The following is an 18,129-nucleotide window of genomic DNA, read 5'->3' as shown; positions in this document are numbered from 1 at the left end:
AGAGGAGCCTGGTGTGCCACAGTCCATGGGGTCACAAAGAGTTGGATACAACTTAGTGACTGAACAACAACAAAAAGGTGCCAAGGAGTGTTTGAACTTCCCTAGGACCTATGCAGGCCAACCAATACGTCTGCTTTTCACTGACCCTTTGAAAGTATTAAAGTGACTTCTCAAAAGACATGTAAACACATATATAACAACTGTAAACATTTTACCGTAAGTATATAGTGTAGCACTAAAGAGCACTAAGAAACTTTTATAAAGCCTCTAGGGATAGTTCGTGAGATTTTTATTTAAAAAAAAATTATTATTTATTATACATATTTACATCTTGAAACGCCACCCAATTTAATAAAAATAGGGCATTCAATGGAACATACGCAGCAAAAGCTACTTATTAACTACCAATCATTTTTACAAGGTCATACTTATATACAAATAAACACTAAGGAGAAAAATAGACAACGGAAGTTAATAAGAAACAATTATAAATAAGGCCTCCGCAGTGGCTCAGCACTAAAGAACCTGCCTGCAGTACAGGAGACACTGGAGACTCAGGCTTGATCCCGGGGTCGAGATCCCCTGGAGGAGGAAATGGCAAACCCACTCCAGTGATTCCTGCCTGGAAAACCCTATGGACAGAAGAGCCTGGCGGGCTACAATCCATGGGGGTCACAGTCAGACACAACTGAGCACATCATAATTAAAATAATGCCAGATTTTAAACAGGAGTCTAAAAGTTTCACTATATAAAGATGTTCACTCAAAGCCAACAAAATGCACTGCACCGTCATCTCAAATTTGGAAGACAGCAAGTTAACAGATGTTCTCAGTTGAGGCCTATCCAACCTGAGGAACATTTCTAGATGAAGCCTTAAGTTACTACCATACATTCTAAAAGGATTGGTCCAGCTGCGTTTTCTCGACTTTTAATTCGTCCTCTTCTTTTACAGTACTGGCAGCACCAGCATTATGTGGACTCTCTAGGTCTTTGTTAAATCCATTTGATCCTTCCTCCTTTTGCTCCTCACCTGCACTGCCCTCTTCAGGTGTGTGTGTGCTGGGTGTGCTCACTGACAAGTCTGCAAGAGAAACCATGATCACTCATTACAAGCACCGGACCTGATCTTACCTAGTACAAACTTCTTCACAAGTCTAGATCAATAAAAATAAAATCCATGATCACTTTAATGTTAATTATGATCCCTTTCTTCCAAATAAAGTCATTTCTATACATGTATTATTATAAAATCCATTATAAATGCAAGTTGAACTCAAACTTTCAAATCAGCCAAATGCAACTAACTGTTCACATTTAAAAATCACAATTACTAGATAGGTTTTGTAAAGTCAAATATTCTTATGAGATATATAAGCGACCTATAGTAAAAAAATATTTAAGATACTCATTTCTACTCAGAAAATTCTAAAGTCATATATTATAAATGGAAGATGTGCCTTAAAATACTAATTGCCAAGTAAACTTCAATTATGACAGCAAGGAAGAACTGCCACCAACAACAGTTCTATGTTCATGTAATTTTTCACAAAGTAGTACAAAACATCCATTTGTTAGGTTAAAAATTAAATTCATTCTAACTGGGAAAAAACTGATAATACCACTCAATAATTTTCACTTGAGAATTTCATTATTTTGCGTGAAACTTGTTTTATAACATGGTATCTTCACTACTATAATGCTTATTTTCCCACTTCAAAAGGAAAGACTGGACTGGAAACTGACAAAGATAAATGTGATTATGTGTGCTTCATTCAAAGGCAATTTGCAATTATTTTTTAAATACAGGTTTCCAAATTTGATTATCCAGTTTCCAAACGCACAGTCTGTTTTAAATCAGCAAATTTTAAGGCAGTTTTAAGAGAGATAAGGGAATCAACAAGAAAGCAAATATGACAGCTCACAACAGAAGTGACACAATGCAATAAAAAGCATTTTGGGACCTATTCATGTCACAGCAAATGGCTCCAAAGTCCTCAATGGGTGCAGAGTATTTTATATGTTTAGGAAATAACAAAGCAATTAATGTTTTAATTATGATCATTAAGATAAAATCATATGTCACATGCTTTAAGGAGTCAGGGAACAATCTGTTTTTGAAAGATCCAGAATCAATTTTAAATGATTATTAGAATAATTTTTTAACAGATGCTCAGCTACCCAGAAAGCTATCTTGAACTTGTATTCTTTGTGGATTCCAACTAGGTCTCTCGCTCACTCTCTCTCTTGAATATACGTAAATTTAATATACTATACCATATTTTTCTATTCTTCGAGGTATTTTATTTGGAGCAATAGTAAAGAAGTTAAAATTTCTAACATGCCCTTGATATATTAATGGTAGCACATAAAATGCAGCATAAAATTTACCATTTCCTAGGGACTGACTGTTACTCAGTAGCTTTGCCTGTCTTCTTTCCAAGGCCAGTTGTTTATTTCTCTCAATTCTTTGTTGTTGTTCTTCTGTTAGGCTTCTACTGGACTCAGAAGCAAACTCTACACTTCCATATGAGTTTGTCAGAAAGGGATCTAATTCGGTAGCAGTTACATCGTGGCCATTATTTTCCTCTACTTCATCTGCAGTAGAAAAGAAAAAGTGTGTCTGTAGTGTTAAACTAGTTAGAAAAAGAGTTTCTGCAGCTATCGACTGAAAACCAGTTTAAAGCAACAAGGTACCAGACATGAAGAAACAATTTGTGAGGTAGGAGAATGTCAGATGCCTGACATGCTTGACTCAAACAAGTAGAAGGAATATTTAAAGAGTTAAGTCAAACGGGATACTAGTTTAAAAATATGCATTAACAGAGAGCAAAAGTTTGTAGTTGCCAATAAAAGAACTTAAAGAATCCAACGCATATCCTTGTTTTACATTAAAAACATTTTACTAGCTTGCTACATTGTTTGTATGATACACAGTAATTATTTTATACAGGCTATTTTTATATAGGGTAAAACTAAGACACAAAGTGAAAAAGGAAAAAGAAATTTAGAGGTCTGTGGACATATTTCCAAGCTAATTTTTTAAATTCAGTGCTCTCTACATTATTGTCTTAATAAATTCTTAAAACTCTTTACACCAGTTATCTCAAAGTAGGATGTTCCTAAAATGATCCACAGGGGTATGAAAAGTAAATACTAAATTTTCCCTTTATACTTCATTTAAGAATTAAGAACAGTTTATATTTTTTCTTCTAACTTACATCTAGAAGAAGAATTGGCGGTAACAACCTATCACTTATCCTAAGCTATCTTCAAGGCAGGGTGGAGATGAGTCCTCATTTTTTAAATTCAGCATATTATGACATACAGATGATATGCTGATGACCTAGTTAAGCAAACTGACATACTATCTATTTTAACCAAAACAACCCTAACAAAATGCACAAGTGGTAACTTTAAAAGATTTTTGCAAAATAACAGAACATCTGTAGGTGGAAGATAACAGAAGTATAAGCATGAACTAAGAAGATGGCAAAGCTGACACTTCAACTTCTCTTTGTATCATTCACATTATGGAGTTTTTAAAAAAAGATAACTCATCAGATCTGACAAGTGGGGAAAAAAAATTTATATCACCAAGACAACCATTTGAAATATGAATTTACATCTACTCTCTGTTCCTAGGAGAGAGAGAGAGAGAGAGAGAGAGAGTGTGTGTGTGTGTGTGTGTGTGTGTGTATTGTACAGTGTTGTTGTTATTTAGTCACTATGTCCAACTCTTCTGTGACCCCATGGACCATAGCTCACCAGGCTCCTCTGTCCATGGGATTTCCCAGGTAAGAATAGTGGTGTGGGTTGCCATTTCCTTCTCCAGGGGATCTTCCCCACCCAGGTCTCCTGCATTGGCAGGCAGATTCTTTACCACTGAGCCACCAAGGAAGCCCATTAGCACATAGTACGAAGCTCAAAAAGTTCAATGAATAAGCTAACTAACCCAGTAGGATATGCTGTGGGATTCAGTCTAATAACTAATCCCTTTCACATATCAAATCCCATGCCAACATTTCATACCATACCTCACCAAATAATAAAACCTTGGATTATTTAAATCACAATCTTTTACACCTTTAAAAGCAATTTATAAATAACTTTCGGGGATTCTATATGGAGCCTGTATTTTCTACTGCATCTATTAAAAATTTTAAAAACAGAAAGCAAACATGTATGGAGCCATCGCACAGAAAATCTGATAACTATACAGACCCTGTCGGCAGGAACCATATGTTTTGATGTATGTGACTGCCTATGGCTGCACTGTACGACTAACAAATGCAACCAATACCAGGAACAGTCACACAGGTCTAATTAAAGTCATACACGCAAGATCTGTACTCTTCTGTGAAACGTGAAGTAGTTCAACATCAAATTATTCTAATTTCCCAGAACCACTTTTTTATAATGGGCATGTATATGAACACTGTATCTTTTCATATATTTTTATTAACAAGCACTACAAAAGATCAATGGGTCATGACCAACAGTTCACAAAAACTCATGCTTTTTGTGAACATGTAAAGATGTTTTTACATCTCTTAATGGCATACCACTGTGTATTCTAGATGTACCAAGGCATCTTAATTCATTCCTATTTACTATACGGTAATTATATACTCAAAATAGACTAAGAACTCGGTCCTATAACACTGCCAACCCCAACTAGATCCATTTGTAAAAGCAAACTTATTATCAAGTAGATAAACCTATATTCTTACCATTATTGCTTACAAAATCTTCATGTACAATAGGGAGATCAAGTCGAATTCGTTTTAAACAGGTCTGAAAATAAAAGACATTTTTACATTTTCACTTAGATTTGGGAGAAAGTGGTCACTGATTTTATTATTAGTTTCAGAAAAAGTTGCTCAAGTAACTACTATTAACTCTCCTCCTCTCTACTAAGACTGCAAAATGAAGACCGCAAAGAGCTACTTAGCCTCAACTAAATATATCCTTATACAATTTAGCATTGTGAATGAGATTCATAATAATCTCAACACCTACCTGAACTTCCTTTTTATTTCCCAGATATTCAACTCTGTCAATAAAATCTTCAAACTGCAGTTTAGGGAATAGCCTGTGTGCCCAGTGCTCCATGTGTCTGATTAGTGTCTTCAAGTCCTCAGCCTGGCACATAAAAATAAAAATGCTAAGTAGAAGATTCATTCGCACAAGTGACCTTGTCAGCAGATTTCAGAATTGAACAGTAGTACCAAAGTCACGGGTGTCCTTCTATAGCTATAAGGTTAATGAAATTTTAGAAGAAACTTTAAGAAGAAAAGTATGTATTAAGGGCTTAGAGGATTGCAGTAGGTTTAAGACCTGCAATAGGCTTTAAAATTTGGAGGAAGAAAGAAATGTAGTGTGAAAACTTAATAAAAGTTAAAAGATAATCACATGTGTCTTTTCAGGACTATAGAATAATACTTGAAAGTAAATTTAATAAAATAGGACAAGGTTATCTTTTAGAAATAACAATACAAACTGACACGCCCCTAAAAATCATATACAGAGAAGAAAGCACTGAGAATCAGCTCTGCGAAAATATACTCAGAAATTCCAAGGGCAAAGTACTGAAGACCAGCAAGAAAAGTGCAAACATTCTCAGACCACAGTACCTCTCTACATTTGAAATTTCAATTTAACACTAAAAAATTTTAATGAAAAACAAAATTTAATAAACCACAGTAATAAATGAAAAAAGTTCCAAATTCCTGATTTTACTATAAATTTTTTTTTTCTTACAGAATTTTAAAATAGGAGAGTGATTAAAAGTTCTGGATCAGACTGCATAGATTCAAATCTAAATTCTACCACTTAATAGCTGTGTGACATTGAACAAATCACTTTACCTGTGTAATTTTTCTTCATGAATAAAATGAGATTATACACACCTCACAGGGTTGTTAGGAGGATTAAGTCATACAAGTGAAGTGCCTGACATAAAGCAAGCCCACAAATGTCCACTATTATTGTGATGGTGGTGTTTGATCTTGCTGATATTTGAACCATAAGAAGCTTGTGGTTAAAACAATAAACTCTACCAATAACTCAGTATGTAATACCGAGAACATAATGTCTTATTGTTCTCATTCTGATAAAGATAAAAGTTCTTTTAAAGGCTCAACCACCTATGACCATCTTCCAGTTGTTGACCAGCCACCTCACAATGTCATGTTAGACCCAAGGGACAGAGAAGAGACATACCTAAATACAGTGTAAAGTCCCAAATCATACCTGGAAAAAAGGTATCAGTGATGCAACTTTGTGAGAAAATAGTAAGAATTTTCAAAGGCAAAGTATAGAAGACTAGACATCCAGAGCCCACCCTCACCCAGTGAAGGAATACAAAATATTTATTCTTCATATAAGTTTATTTATCTTAACAAAGAACTTATAAAAATGATGAAGATGTCACAATTTCAAAGCACCAGTTTATCATTACTACCTGAAAATTTCGATAAGAGCAATGAATTAACTGAGCTGGGCATGGTTTTAAAATATCTTGACTTAGGTTTAGTTTTGTGGCAAAATAGAACACAGGCTTATATTCTTCCTTATTGTCCACCGAAACTAAGAAAATGTAATACAGGTTTTTCAGCTTCCTAGGTTTAAAATTTGGGGATTAATTTTTACTTTTGTACCTCCCAATCACCTCCAAGTATTATATGTTGTTCATCCCCTTGCTATTATTAATATCCTATCTAGGCTATTTCACTTCATTCCCCTGGAAGTGAAACAGCCTCTGAATTACTGTCTGCTTCTGTTCATTTCCCTCTTTCCAACTCTCCTGAACACCACACCAAAATCATGCTCATGTTGTATTAATGATCCTCTAGCTGGTCCATGAAACAAAAGTCAAGGGTCTGCTCTTAACCACTGGCAGTGGAAGCTTAAAACTAAAACTCAGTTTCCTTCACTACATAATGGGACCAACACCTACCCCAGAGGTTGATAATTTAAGAACATATTTGAAAATCCTTTATAAATTATTACAAAGCTCTACAAAGATATCTGCAAAAAAATTATATCTGCATTCTACATGATGCAAAGGAAATTTTTAAATGTCCACTTGTGCAGAGATTGACAGTTCCTAGATGTCTTCAATGTCCTTTCCACACATCACAGTTTCTAAAGAGAAATGAAACATTCTAAGATTCCTGAGAGCATGATAATAGGCACACAGTCTCACCAATATTTTAAGAAACAAAGGTCTAAAGTACAAAGCAGACATTTCTTACCTCATGACCTTTACCTTTGAATTTTGCCTTCTCAAACACATGCCTTAATGCTGGGAGTCCTCTCTCTGAAATTAACCTGTGAATAGAAGTATTTTTAAATTTCAAGTTTTCTAAAGACATCAAGGCCAAAGCAAGACCATAAGAAAAAAATGTTATCTATTAAACTGAAAAAAAAATGCCTTTAGAAATATCTGATCCCAAAATCACCCCAGCCAAAAGCTTGTAACATAAGACGGAAAAGATGATGGAAAGCAAAGTATAAATGTTTAAGGAAATAGTAAATGTACCTCTCAGCATTCAGCTTGGGTATATTCCTTTTAACTGTTCTCTTCGGAGGTACAGGAACAGGCGCTCCTCTCCCTGACTCTGGTGAAATATACCAAGATTTATTATTACTTATTTAAGCCTCATTTATGAAATGTGTCATTTGTAAGCGGACAGAGGGAGAGCTGAACATGGACACCACTTTGGTGTCATGGACCTTCTTCAGGTTCAGCGCCTTCACCATCTTCCCTCTCCGGAGAGGCTGGAGGTGGGAACGGAGGAAAAGTTTCATCTTCTATACGCTCATAATCTGGTAGGTCAACCAAGCCATTCTCCTGTGGTTCTAGCATCTTTTCCTCTAGGGAAAAAAAAAAAGTAAAATGTTTATTCATCCAAGCAGTTTTTATATTACACAGTTAAGTTCCACCTGCAACAAAATGCATGTTTTTCAGTCAGTTAAACCATATTTCAAACTCACACATCGTGAAACAAAGTGAAGAATATAACAATTACAGAAAAAAGAACCTAAGTTAGAAACTGGAAGAACTGAGTTCTAATGGACAGCCTACCACTAAATAACTATATGGGTTTGAGCAAAACATTTTACCTTAACTGTTGAGCTTCCCCATTACAAAATGATTTTAACTTTTCAGAGGGTTTCAAACTGTGGTCCAAATGGGCTGAAACAGGCAGGGTACAAGAACCTCACCTCCACTCCAACCAGAGCTTTTAAAAATTATTACTGGGAATTCCCGGGTTGTCCAGTGGTTAGGGCTCTGTGCTCTGCCAGGGGCCTGGGTTCAATCCCTGCCCTGGGAACCAAGATCCCATAAGCTGTGCAGTGGGGCCAAAAGAGGAAAAAATAAAAATACTGTTTACATATTGACTTTCTAGTAAAGTTTCCTTTGAAAGGGAAATAATTTCTTGATTGGTAACACGAAAGAATGCTTTCATACCATCTCACTTGACCTCTCAGAAACATCTGACACTTTTAATCAGTTCCTTTTACTGGAAAAGTATTTTTGTTGACTTCTGAAACACAGTACTCACCTGGTTTTCCTCCCTTCCTGGACACGCCTCCTAAACTTCTGCAGATTCATCTTCCTCTAACCTGGTTAATAAGTATCCAAGATTTCATCCTCGGCCCTCTTCACTCAGTTATGCACATGACTCTAATTTACAGATGACTTGCTAATTTTTTATTTCTACACAAGCATCAAATCTGAGCTCTAAATCCCTACTTCGCATTCTACAGCTCTAAAATTTTTCAAAGGCATCTAAAACTTACCTTGAATAAAACCAATCTTCTAAATTTTCCCCATTCACTAAATGACACCAATCCAGCTACACAAGTCAGAAACCTGCAAGTCACCCTTAATACTTCATTCCCCTCTCCTACTTACCCTGTCCATTTACTTCCAGATTACTCCTTGAGTCTGCCATTTCTATTTCCACAACTACTTCCTAACATATATTGGATTATTCCATTACTCCTATCCATTTTGCCCTTTCACTCCATTCTTCGTATTACAGCTTACCTAACCTTTGGAATGTGACAGAGTATCATCTACTGGAGAAGGCAATGGCAAACCACTTCAGTGCCTTGAGAACCCCATGAGCAGTATGAAAAGGCAAAATGATAGGATACCGAAAGAGGAACTCCCCAGGTCAGTAGGTGCCCAATATGCTACTGGAGGTCAGTGGAGAAATAACTCCAGAAAGAATGAAGGGATGGAGCCAAAGCAAAAGCAATACCCAGTTGTGGATGTGACTGGTGATAGAAGCAAGGTCCGATGCTGTAAAGAGCAACATTGCATAGGAACCTGGAATGTCAGGTCCATGAATCAAGGCAAATTGGAAGTGGTCAAACAGGAGATGGCAAGAGTGAACGTCAACATTCTAGGAATCAGTGAACTAAAATGGACTGGAATGGGTGAATTTAACTCAGATGACCACTATATTTACTACTGTGGGCAGGAATACCTTAGAAGGAATGGAGTAGCCATCATGGTCAAAAAAAAGTCCGAAATGCAGTACTTGGATGCAGTCTCAAAAACGACAGAATGATCTCTGTTCGTTTCCAAGGCAAACCATTCAATATCACGGTAATCCAAGCCTATGCCCAACCAGTAATGCTGAAGAAGCTAAAGTTGAACGGTTCTATGAAGACCTACAAGACCTTTTAGAACTAACACCCAAAAAAGATGTCATTTTCATCATAGGGGACTGGAATGCAAAAGTAGGAAGTCAAGAAGCACCTGGAGTAACAGGCAAATTTGGCCTTGGAATGTGGAATGAAGCAGAGCAAAGACTAATAGAGTTTTGCCAAGAAAATGCACTGGTCATAGCAAACACCCTCTTCTAACAACACAAGAGAAGACTCTACACATGGACATCACCAGATGGTCAACACTGAAATCAGATTGATTATATTCTTTGCAGCCAAAGATGGAGAAGCTCTATACAGTCAACAAAAACAAGACCAGGAGCTGACTGTGGCTCAGATCATGAACTCCTTATTGCCAAATTCAGACTTAAATTGAAGAAAGTAGGGAAAACCACTAGACGATTCAGGTATGACCTAAATCAAATCCCTTATGATTATACAATGGAAGTGAGAAATAGATTTAAGGGCCTAGATCTGATAGACAGAGTGCCTGATGAACTATGGAATGAGGTTCATGACATTGTACAGGAGACAGGGATCAAGACCATCCCCATGGAAAAGAAATGCAAACAAGCAAAATGGTTGTCTAAGGAGGGCTTACAAATAGCTGTGAAAAGGAAAGATAAGCTTCTGAATGCAGAGTTCCAAAGAATAGCAAGGAGAGATAAGAAAGCCTTCCTCAGCAAACAATGCAAAGAAATAGAGGAAAAGAACAGAATGGGAAAGACTAGAGATCTCTTCAAGAAAATTAGACATACCAAGGGAACATTTCATGCAAAGATGGGCTCGATAAAGGACAGAAATGGTCTGGACCTAACAGAAGCAGAAGATATTAAGAAGGGGTGGCAGGAATATACAGAAGAACTGTACAAAAAAGATCTTCACGACCCAGATAATCACAATGGTGTGATCACTCACCTAAATCCAGACATCCTAGAATGTGAAGTCAAGTGGGCCTTAGAAAGCATCACTATGAACAAAGCTAGTGGAGGTGATGGAATTCCAGTTGAGTTATTTCAAATCCCAAAAGATGATGCTGTGAAAGTGCTGCACTCAATATGCCAGCAAATTTGGAAAACTCAGCAGTGGCCACAGGACTGGAAAAGGTCAGTTTTCATTCCAATCCCAAAAAAGGCAATGCCAAAGAATGCTCAAACTACCGCACAATTGCACTCATCTCACATGCAATAAAGTAATGCTCAAAATTCTCCAAGCCAGGCTTCAGCAATACGTGAACCATGAACTTCCAGATGTTCAAGCTGGTTTTAGAAAACGCAGAGGAACCAGAGATCAAATTGCCAACATCTGCTGGATCATGGAAAAAGCAAGAGAGTTCCAGAAAAACATCTATTTCTGCTTTATTGATTACGCCAAAGCCTTTGACTGTGTGGATCACAAGAAACTGTAGAAAATTCTGAAAGAGATGGGAATACCAGACCACCTGACCTGCCTCTTGAGAAACCTGTATGCAGGTCAGGAAGAAACAGTTAGAAATGGACATGGAACAACAAAATGGTTCCAAATAGGAAAAGGAGTATATCAAGGCTGTATATTGTCACCCTGCTTATTTAAGTTATATGCAGAGTACATCACGAGAAACGCCGGGCTGGAGGAAGCACAAGTGGAATCAAGACTGCCAGGAGAAATATCAATAACCTCAGATATGCAGATGACACCACCCTTATGGCAGAAAGTGAAGAGGAACTAAAAAGCCTCTTGATGAAATTGAAAGAGGAGAGTGAAAAAGTTGGCTTAAAGCTCAACATTCAGAAAACGAAGATCATGGCATCTGGTCCCATCATTTCATGGGAAATAGATAGAGAAACCGTGGAAACAGTGTCAGACTTTATTTTGGGGGGCTCCAAAATCACTGCAGATGGTGATTGGAGCCATGAAATTAAAAGACGCTTACTCCTTGGAAGGAAAGTTATGACCAACCTAGATAGTATATTCAAAAGCAGAGATATTATTTTGCCAACTAAGGTCTGTCTAGTCAAGGCTATGGTTTTTCCTGTGGTCATGTATGGATGTGAGAGTTGGACTGTGAAGAAAGCTGAGCGCCAAAGAATTGATGCGTTTGAACTGTGGTGTTGGAGAAGACTCTTGAGAGTCCCCTGGACTGCAAGGAGATCCAACCAGTCCATTCTGAAGCAGATCAGGCCTGGGTCTTCTTTGGAAGGACTGATGCTGAAGCTGAAACTCCAGTACTTTTGCCACCTCATGCGAAGAGCTGACTCATTGGAAAAGACCCTAATGCTGGGAGGGATCGGGGGCAGGAGGAGAAGGGGACGACAGAGGATGAGATGGCTGGATGGCGTCACCAACTCGATGGACATGAGTTTGGGTGAATTCCGGGAGTTGGTGATGGACAGGGAGGCCTGGCGTGCTGCAAGGGGGGGTCGCAAAGAGTCGGAAACGACTGAGCGACTGAACTGAACTGTACCTTTGGAAATGTCAAGCTAAACATATCACTACCAGGCTTAGTCAGTGATTTCTGCTGCTCTTACGATAATGACAAAACTCTAAGGCCCTGCAGGGTTTAGCACTTTCCTACTTCTCTACAGACTTCACACCATTCTCTATGCTTTGCCTAACCTCTCAGGCCACTAGACCTTTACAAAGGCTCTTCTCTGACTCCTCATCCCTTTCAGATCTCAACTGTCAAATCAGAAAAATGTCCCCCAATCTTCCTAAATTAAATCCTCTATAAGCATTCAAAATGTCAAGTAGTAGTTTCATAGCACTTACCCAGACCCTGTATTAGGTTCTATTTGTGTCATTATTTGATAAATGTTTGTCTCCTATAGGAGACTGTAGCTCTAAAAAGGCAATGACAAGGTGGGTCTTTGTTCTCCTCTATTGTATCCCCAGAGCTGATACACAGCTGGTGTTGGAGAAACAGTTCTTGATCTTGGTCCTCCCAACTTGTACTAGCAGAAAACCTAGGCAGCTCTACAGTCCCAAAGGAGAGCACACCTCCCAATGCCTACTTCAAATATGGCCAAGAGGGAAATGGACAGGAAAGGGACTCTTGGAGGGCAAGGCTGGAACCCTGGAGGAAGAGAACAAAGTGTTGGTCCCAGAGAGGAGAACTGAACTGACCAACTGACCTTTCTCATTTCACTGCCAGAACAAGTAGCCCAAGAATCCTCACTATCCAAATTCATGTTCCCTGAATTCAGATATTGAGAGTTACTTTTAGTGAGTTCAGGTCATGGGTGGTGTAATGCTTTATCCCAATCTATCAGATTCCTGAGTTTTGGATAACAAACATGAGAGTTCATGAAAGAAAGATATCTCAAAAAGTTATCTGAATCTGTTCAGTTCCTGAGTTTGGACAGGGACAGTTCTGATGGCAATGATACTTGACAATTGCAATTTCCATCTAGAAGGATTAATAACTGCAATGGACCACTGAAAAAACAAAAGTAATAAAAAATAATTGTTGAATGGAAGAATGAAGAATTTCAAAATTTCCCCAAACTATAAAACTACTAGAGCCAGATGATTTCCAAAGTCTTGCCAATTCTAAATTTCCAAGACAACAATAAAAACAAAACAAAGTCATCAACCAGATTTTCACAACTGGAAAGGCAGTTAAAGGTCATACTGAAGTTTCTTTGGTTTTTAAGTAAAAATAGAAGATACATTTTTCATTTTCACCAAGAACATTATTGAACAAGGTATTCACTGTGGTTCCACTACCTTCTGCCATTTTTAAGGCAAGTTTGTAATTCCACCTTCTCAAAACTATTTATCTTTTTGAGGAAAGAACAGTTCTAGGTGCCTTCTACAGTTTTCCAGAGAATGGAGATTTTTTTTCCATTAAGAGAATCTTGTACAGACTAAAATAAATGGAAATCCCAAGGTGCAATGGCTGGTGGATGAATCAGAACTTCCCAGCCAAGTTGTAACAGTTTTTGCCTGATTATCAAAGAAATATATGATACCAGAAAAACAAAATAACCCAATCAAACAGTGGGCAAAGACCTAAACAGGCATTTCTCCAAAGAAGACATATAGATAGCTAATAAGAACATGAAAAGATGCTCAACATTGATCATTATTAGAGAAATGAAAATCAAAACTACAATGAGGTATCACCTCACACCAGTCAGAATGGCCATCATCAAAAAATCCACAAACAATAAACACTGGAGAGGGTGTGGAGAAAAGGGAACCCTCTTGCTCTACTGGTGGGAAAGTAAACTGATACAGCCACTATGGAAAATATGATTCCTCAAAAAACTGGGAGTAGAACTGACATAGGACCCAGCAACCCCACTATTTGGCATATACTCTGAGGAAATCAAAATTGAAAAAGGCACATGTACCCCAATGTCTTCTGCAGCACTATTTCCAAGAACTGGGACATGGAAGCAACCTAGATGTCCATCGACAGATGAATGGATAAAAGAAACAGTGATACATATATACAATGGAATACTACTCAGCCATTAAAAGGGACACATCTGAGTCAGTTCTAACGAAGTGGATCAATCTAGAGCCTATTATACACAGTGAAGTCAGAAACAGGAAAACAAATATAGTATATAATGCATATAGAATCTAGAAAGATGGTAGTAATGTACCTATCTGCAGGGCAGCAATGGAGATGCAGACATAGAGAAAAAACTTATGGACAAGGAGGGGGCAAGGAGAGGGTGGGATGAATTGAGAGAGAAACATGGAAGCATATATACTACCATATGTAAAATACATAACCAAGAGGAATTTGTTTTATGACTCAGAGAACTCAAACTGGGGCTCTGCAACATCCAAGAGGGGTGGGAGGTGAGAGCGAGGCTCAAAAGGGAGGGGACATACGTATATCTATGGCTGATCATGCTGATGTATGGCAGAGGCCAACACAATATTGTGGAGCAATTACCCTTCAATTAAAAATAAATGAATTTTAAATAAATAAATATTTTTAAAAGAAAGTAAAGAAACATATGGTCTTGCATTCTATTTGTTTTCTGTTGACTAATTTCAGATGCTTTTTGTTAAGTGCTTTCAGCTGGTCTAATATGGAAACTAGCAGATTTCATTTTCTTGAGCTCCAGAATCACTGTGGATGGTGACTGCAGGCATGAAATTGAAAGATGCTTGCTCCCTGGAAGAAAAACTATGACAAACCTAGACAGAGTATTAAAAAGCAGAGACATCACTTTGCCAACAAAGGTCCATATAGTCAAAGCTATGGTTTTTCCAGCCATCAGGTACAGACCTGAGAGCTGGACCATAAAGAAAGCTGAGCACTGAAGAATTGATGCTTTTGAACTGCAGTGCTGGAGAAGATTCTTGAGAGTCCCTTTGACTGCAAGGAGGTCAAGCCAGTCAATCCTAAAGGAAATTACCCTGAATATTCATTGGAAGAACTGATGCTGAAACTCTAATAATCTGGCCATCTGATGCAAAGAGCCAACTCACTAGAAAAGACCCTGATGCTGGGAAAGATTGAGGGCAAAAGGAGATGGGGCAATAAAGGATGGGATGGTTGGATGGCATCACCGACTCAATGGACATAAGTCTGAGCCAACTTAGGGAGATACTGAAGGACAGGGAAGCCAGTCATGCTGCAGTTCATGATGTCGCAAAGAGTAGGACAACACTTAGTTAATGAACAACAAATTGGGACCAGTATTTGTTGGAATCAATCCTTTAGTTTTCCAGAAGGAGCTTATAAGAGACGACTTCCTTCCAATCCCACCATATTCACATCACCTTCTTTGGATGAAGACAGGCCTTTGGTGTGGTAGATGGTTCACTTCACTTGCCCCAGGATCTCTTCCATTCCACATTATTGTAGTGCATCCATTTTTAATCGCCCATAACAAATTGTTTTAAAAATGGAAGTTTTTTTTTTTATTACATTTAAGTTAAGAATTGCATGCAAAACTAAGGTCAAGAAGGTTTTTTCCACTTAACTTATATGGAACCCAAACATCAAAGCGATGAACATAACCAAGCTGGTGCAAATGATTTTCAATGCTTAATTTGGATATCTTGAGTATGTCAGCTATCTCCCATGTAGTATAACATTGATTGTTCTCAACGTCTCGATTTATTCACTGGTCTACCAGACCATGGAGCATCATCCAGTGAGAAATCTCCAGCATGAAACTTTGTAAACCACTTTTAACACTTTTGCTCAGTCACAACACCTTCTCCATACACTGTACAAATCTTTTTTTGAGTTTCAGTTGCATTTTTACCTTTCTTAAAATAATAAAGCATAATATGCCAAATATGCTTTTTTTCTTCCATCTTCAATATTAAAAAACGGCTACATAAAAATTCACCAATTTTGATGTTTGTTTTTTTTAACGCATGCTGATAACAAATTTGTTTTCAATGAAGTTAAAGACAACTAAGTGCTATTAAAGCCATTATACAAAAAAAAAATTTTTTTGGCAAACCTAAAATAATCTAGTTTCATATCATCAAAAAGTATACTTAGCCCCATTCTACTTAAGCCTCCTGGAAAGAAATGTGGTTCACATCTTTGAGACCAAAAGGGAGCTATGAATGAGGTAACAAGGCACAAACTATATTAAGTGTAACTTAGTCAAGCCTGGAGTGGGACTTGTCAGTAAACTGGTAGCGAATATGACAGTTCCTTGCATATATTCTTTTTAGACACTGATGAAGCTCTCTTCACTTCCTCCTCTAGGCCTCAGAATCGCAGAGGAGTGAAGGTAACAAAGAAATTTAATATACAAATTCATTCCCACAGTCTTAGGTGTCCAAAGTCCAACTTTTAAGTTATCAAAACAGAAGACCTTGTCGCCAGAAATCCTACCAAACTGACTCCATGATCTTCTTTGCTGCTGCTGCTGCTACCCAGGCTTAAAACCACAAAACTTCCCATCCTATCCCTCTTCTCCAGTCTCTCCTCTTCTGTGCTTCCTTGTCTAGCCTCTCTTTCAACCGTATTCATTCACCATTCACAGGACGCCTCCTGAGTTTAGAAGTCGCGGTACAGAAGCCGGAGATGTAAAGATGTATCTGACACACGTCCCCTTCCACTAAAAGGTTTGGTTTAGAGAGTGGCAGACCCGAACGTAAACGAAGTAAAAAAGCGGCAGCTCTGATCCCCACCGACCTCCTCTCTGCACAGGTCGTGGCCGGTCAGGCCTCCCTTCCCTGCAGTCCTAATCAGCCCATGTCCGTCTAAGTCACGTCCGCCTGCTTCTTCTCTCTCTCCTTGCGACTGCCCAGCATGCCCGCTTCCCCGCTTGACTACCTCGACCATCTCTCCCCTCCGTAATTTCACTCGCCCCTCGGCCCGCTCTCACCTCGCTCAGGCCGCTGCCGCCACCAGCGCAGAGTTCCGCGCGGCGGAAAAACCGCGTTTCTCTCGAACTCTCGCGAGAAGACTCCTTGGCGTTCGGCGCCAAATCTGCGCACACCCTGGGCGGTGCCTACCAGACCCACCTCCCCCAGGTCCCGCCCTCCCATGTCTACCCAACCTTTCCCAGGTCCAGCCCATCGCACTACTGCCTTCCGCACCGCCTCCGCCTTCCTGAGTTTCTCCCAGAAGCTTAACCTCCTTGCTCCTATGATGTTCGTGTTGCTTATGCTCTATGCACTTTAGACTTTGGAAATAGATCTCAGGTTTTTCAGAAAACTGGATTGTGGATGAAATATAAAGGATAGAGGCAAACAGAATGACTGAGCGATTTCACTTTTTCACCGATTCTTCAGATTTACTAACAGAAATCCTTCAACATGAATTCTCAGGTGGCTCAGTGGTAAGGAAGCCGCCTACCACGGGATCCCTTGGAGGAGGAAATAACAACCCACTCCCCTATTCTTGCCTGGAAGATCCCATGGACAGAGGAGCCTGACTGGCTACAGTCTATAGGATGGCAATGAGTAGAACACCACTGAGCCACTGAGCATGCACCATGTGAATGTAACTACCACAGTTGTAAGGCACTGACATATTAATGTCTGACTGTCCTTTTTCACGTGGGAGAAATACTAGAAATACATTTTCCTTTGCAATTGCACCAGCCATGTAAAAAAATATATAGCTTTCACATAGGCCATGTCACTAAAACTTTTAGAATTGTTTGGTGTTTTTAAAAGTGAATAGTGTTGAAAACACATGAGGCCATCAGTTAGAGGCAGCTGCACATGGAATTGGAAACTCTGGCTTCAGTGTGGTTGAGTTTCTCCAGTTATTACCTCAATGAGCAGGGAGACCTTGTCTACATGCTGAAGAAGCTTGATCTTGTGGAACAGACCCGCTCAACCCATCCTGCTTGGTTCTCCCCAGACAAATACTTTGACACCGCATCATGATCAAGGAACCCTTCAGGGCTTCCCTGGTGGTCCAGTGTCTAGGACTCCATGGTTCCATGGCAGAGGGCCCAGGGTTCAATCCCTGGTTGGGGAACTAGATCCCACATGCTGCAACTAAGACTTGGCGC

At 38.8% G+C, this 18,129-nt stretch overlaps 1 protein-coding gene and 1 non-coding gene across 2 annotated transcripts; both read right to left on the bottom strand.

Annotated features, from left to right (window-relative positions):
• Positions 1 to 293: 293 nt before the first annotated feature.
• TIPIN (TIMELESS interacting protein) lies at positions 294 to 17,036 on the bottom strand. The gene is made up of 8 exons (XM_068965546.1): positions 16,990 to 17,036; positions 7,739 to 7,879; positions 7,545 to 7,623; positions 7,258 to 7,333; positions 5,021 to 5,143; positions 4,732 to 4,795; positions 2,390 to 2,596; positions 294 to 1,082 (listed from the first exon to the last, which is right to left on the bottom strand). The coding sequence occupies exons 2-8, from the start codon at positions 7,869 to 7,871 to the stop codon at positions 895 to 897; spliced, it is 870 nt and encodes a 289-aa protein (XP_068821647.1). The 5' UTR covers positions 7,872 to 7,879; positions 16,990 to 17,036; the 3' UTR covers positions 294 to 894.
• LOC138074770 (small Cajal body-specific RNA 14) lies at positions 4,179 to 4,314 on the bottom strand. Its single transcript, XR_011144580.1, has one exon. It is a non-coding gene; the product is annotated as a small Cajal body-specific RNA 14 (non-coding RNA).
• Positions 17,037 to 18,129: the final 1,093 nt, after the last annotated feature.

This window comes from Capricornis sumatraensis, chromosome 2 (genome assembly GCF_032405125.1).
Source record: "Capricornis sumatraensis isolate serow.1 chromosome 2, serow.2, whole genome shotgun sequence".
Taxonomy (NCBI): domain Eukaryota; kingdom Metazoa; phylum Chordata; class Mammalia; order Artiodactyla; family Bovidae; genus Capricornis; species Capricornis sumatraensis.
Note: the sequence above shows the minus strand (reverse complement) of the source record. Positions and strands in the feature narration are given on the sequence as shown.

What these genes read in the sequence shown, in the direction of transcription:
- TIPIN (XM_068965546.1), bottom strand. Translation starts at nt 7,871, where the DNA reads ATGCTAGAACCACAGGAGAATGGCTTGGTTGACCTACCAGATTATGAG. An exon ending in AGGCGCTGAACCTGAAGAAG is followed by an intron (nt 7,624 to 7,738) that starts GTCCATGACACC and finishes ATATTTCACCAG; the next exon opens with AGTCAGGGAGAGGAGCGCCT. An exon ending in GAAATAAAAAGGAAGTTCAG is followed by an intron (nt 4,796 to 5,020) that starts GTAGGTGTTGAG and finishes TTTTATTTTCAG; the next exon opens with ACCTGTTTAAAACGAATTCG.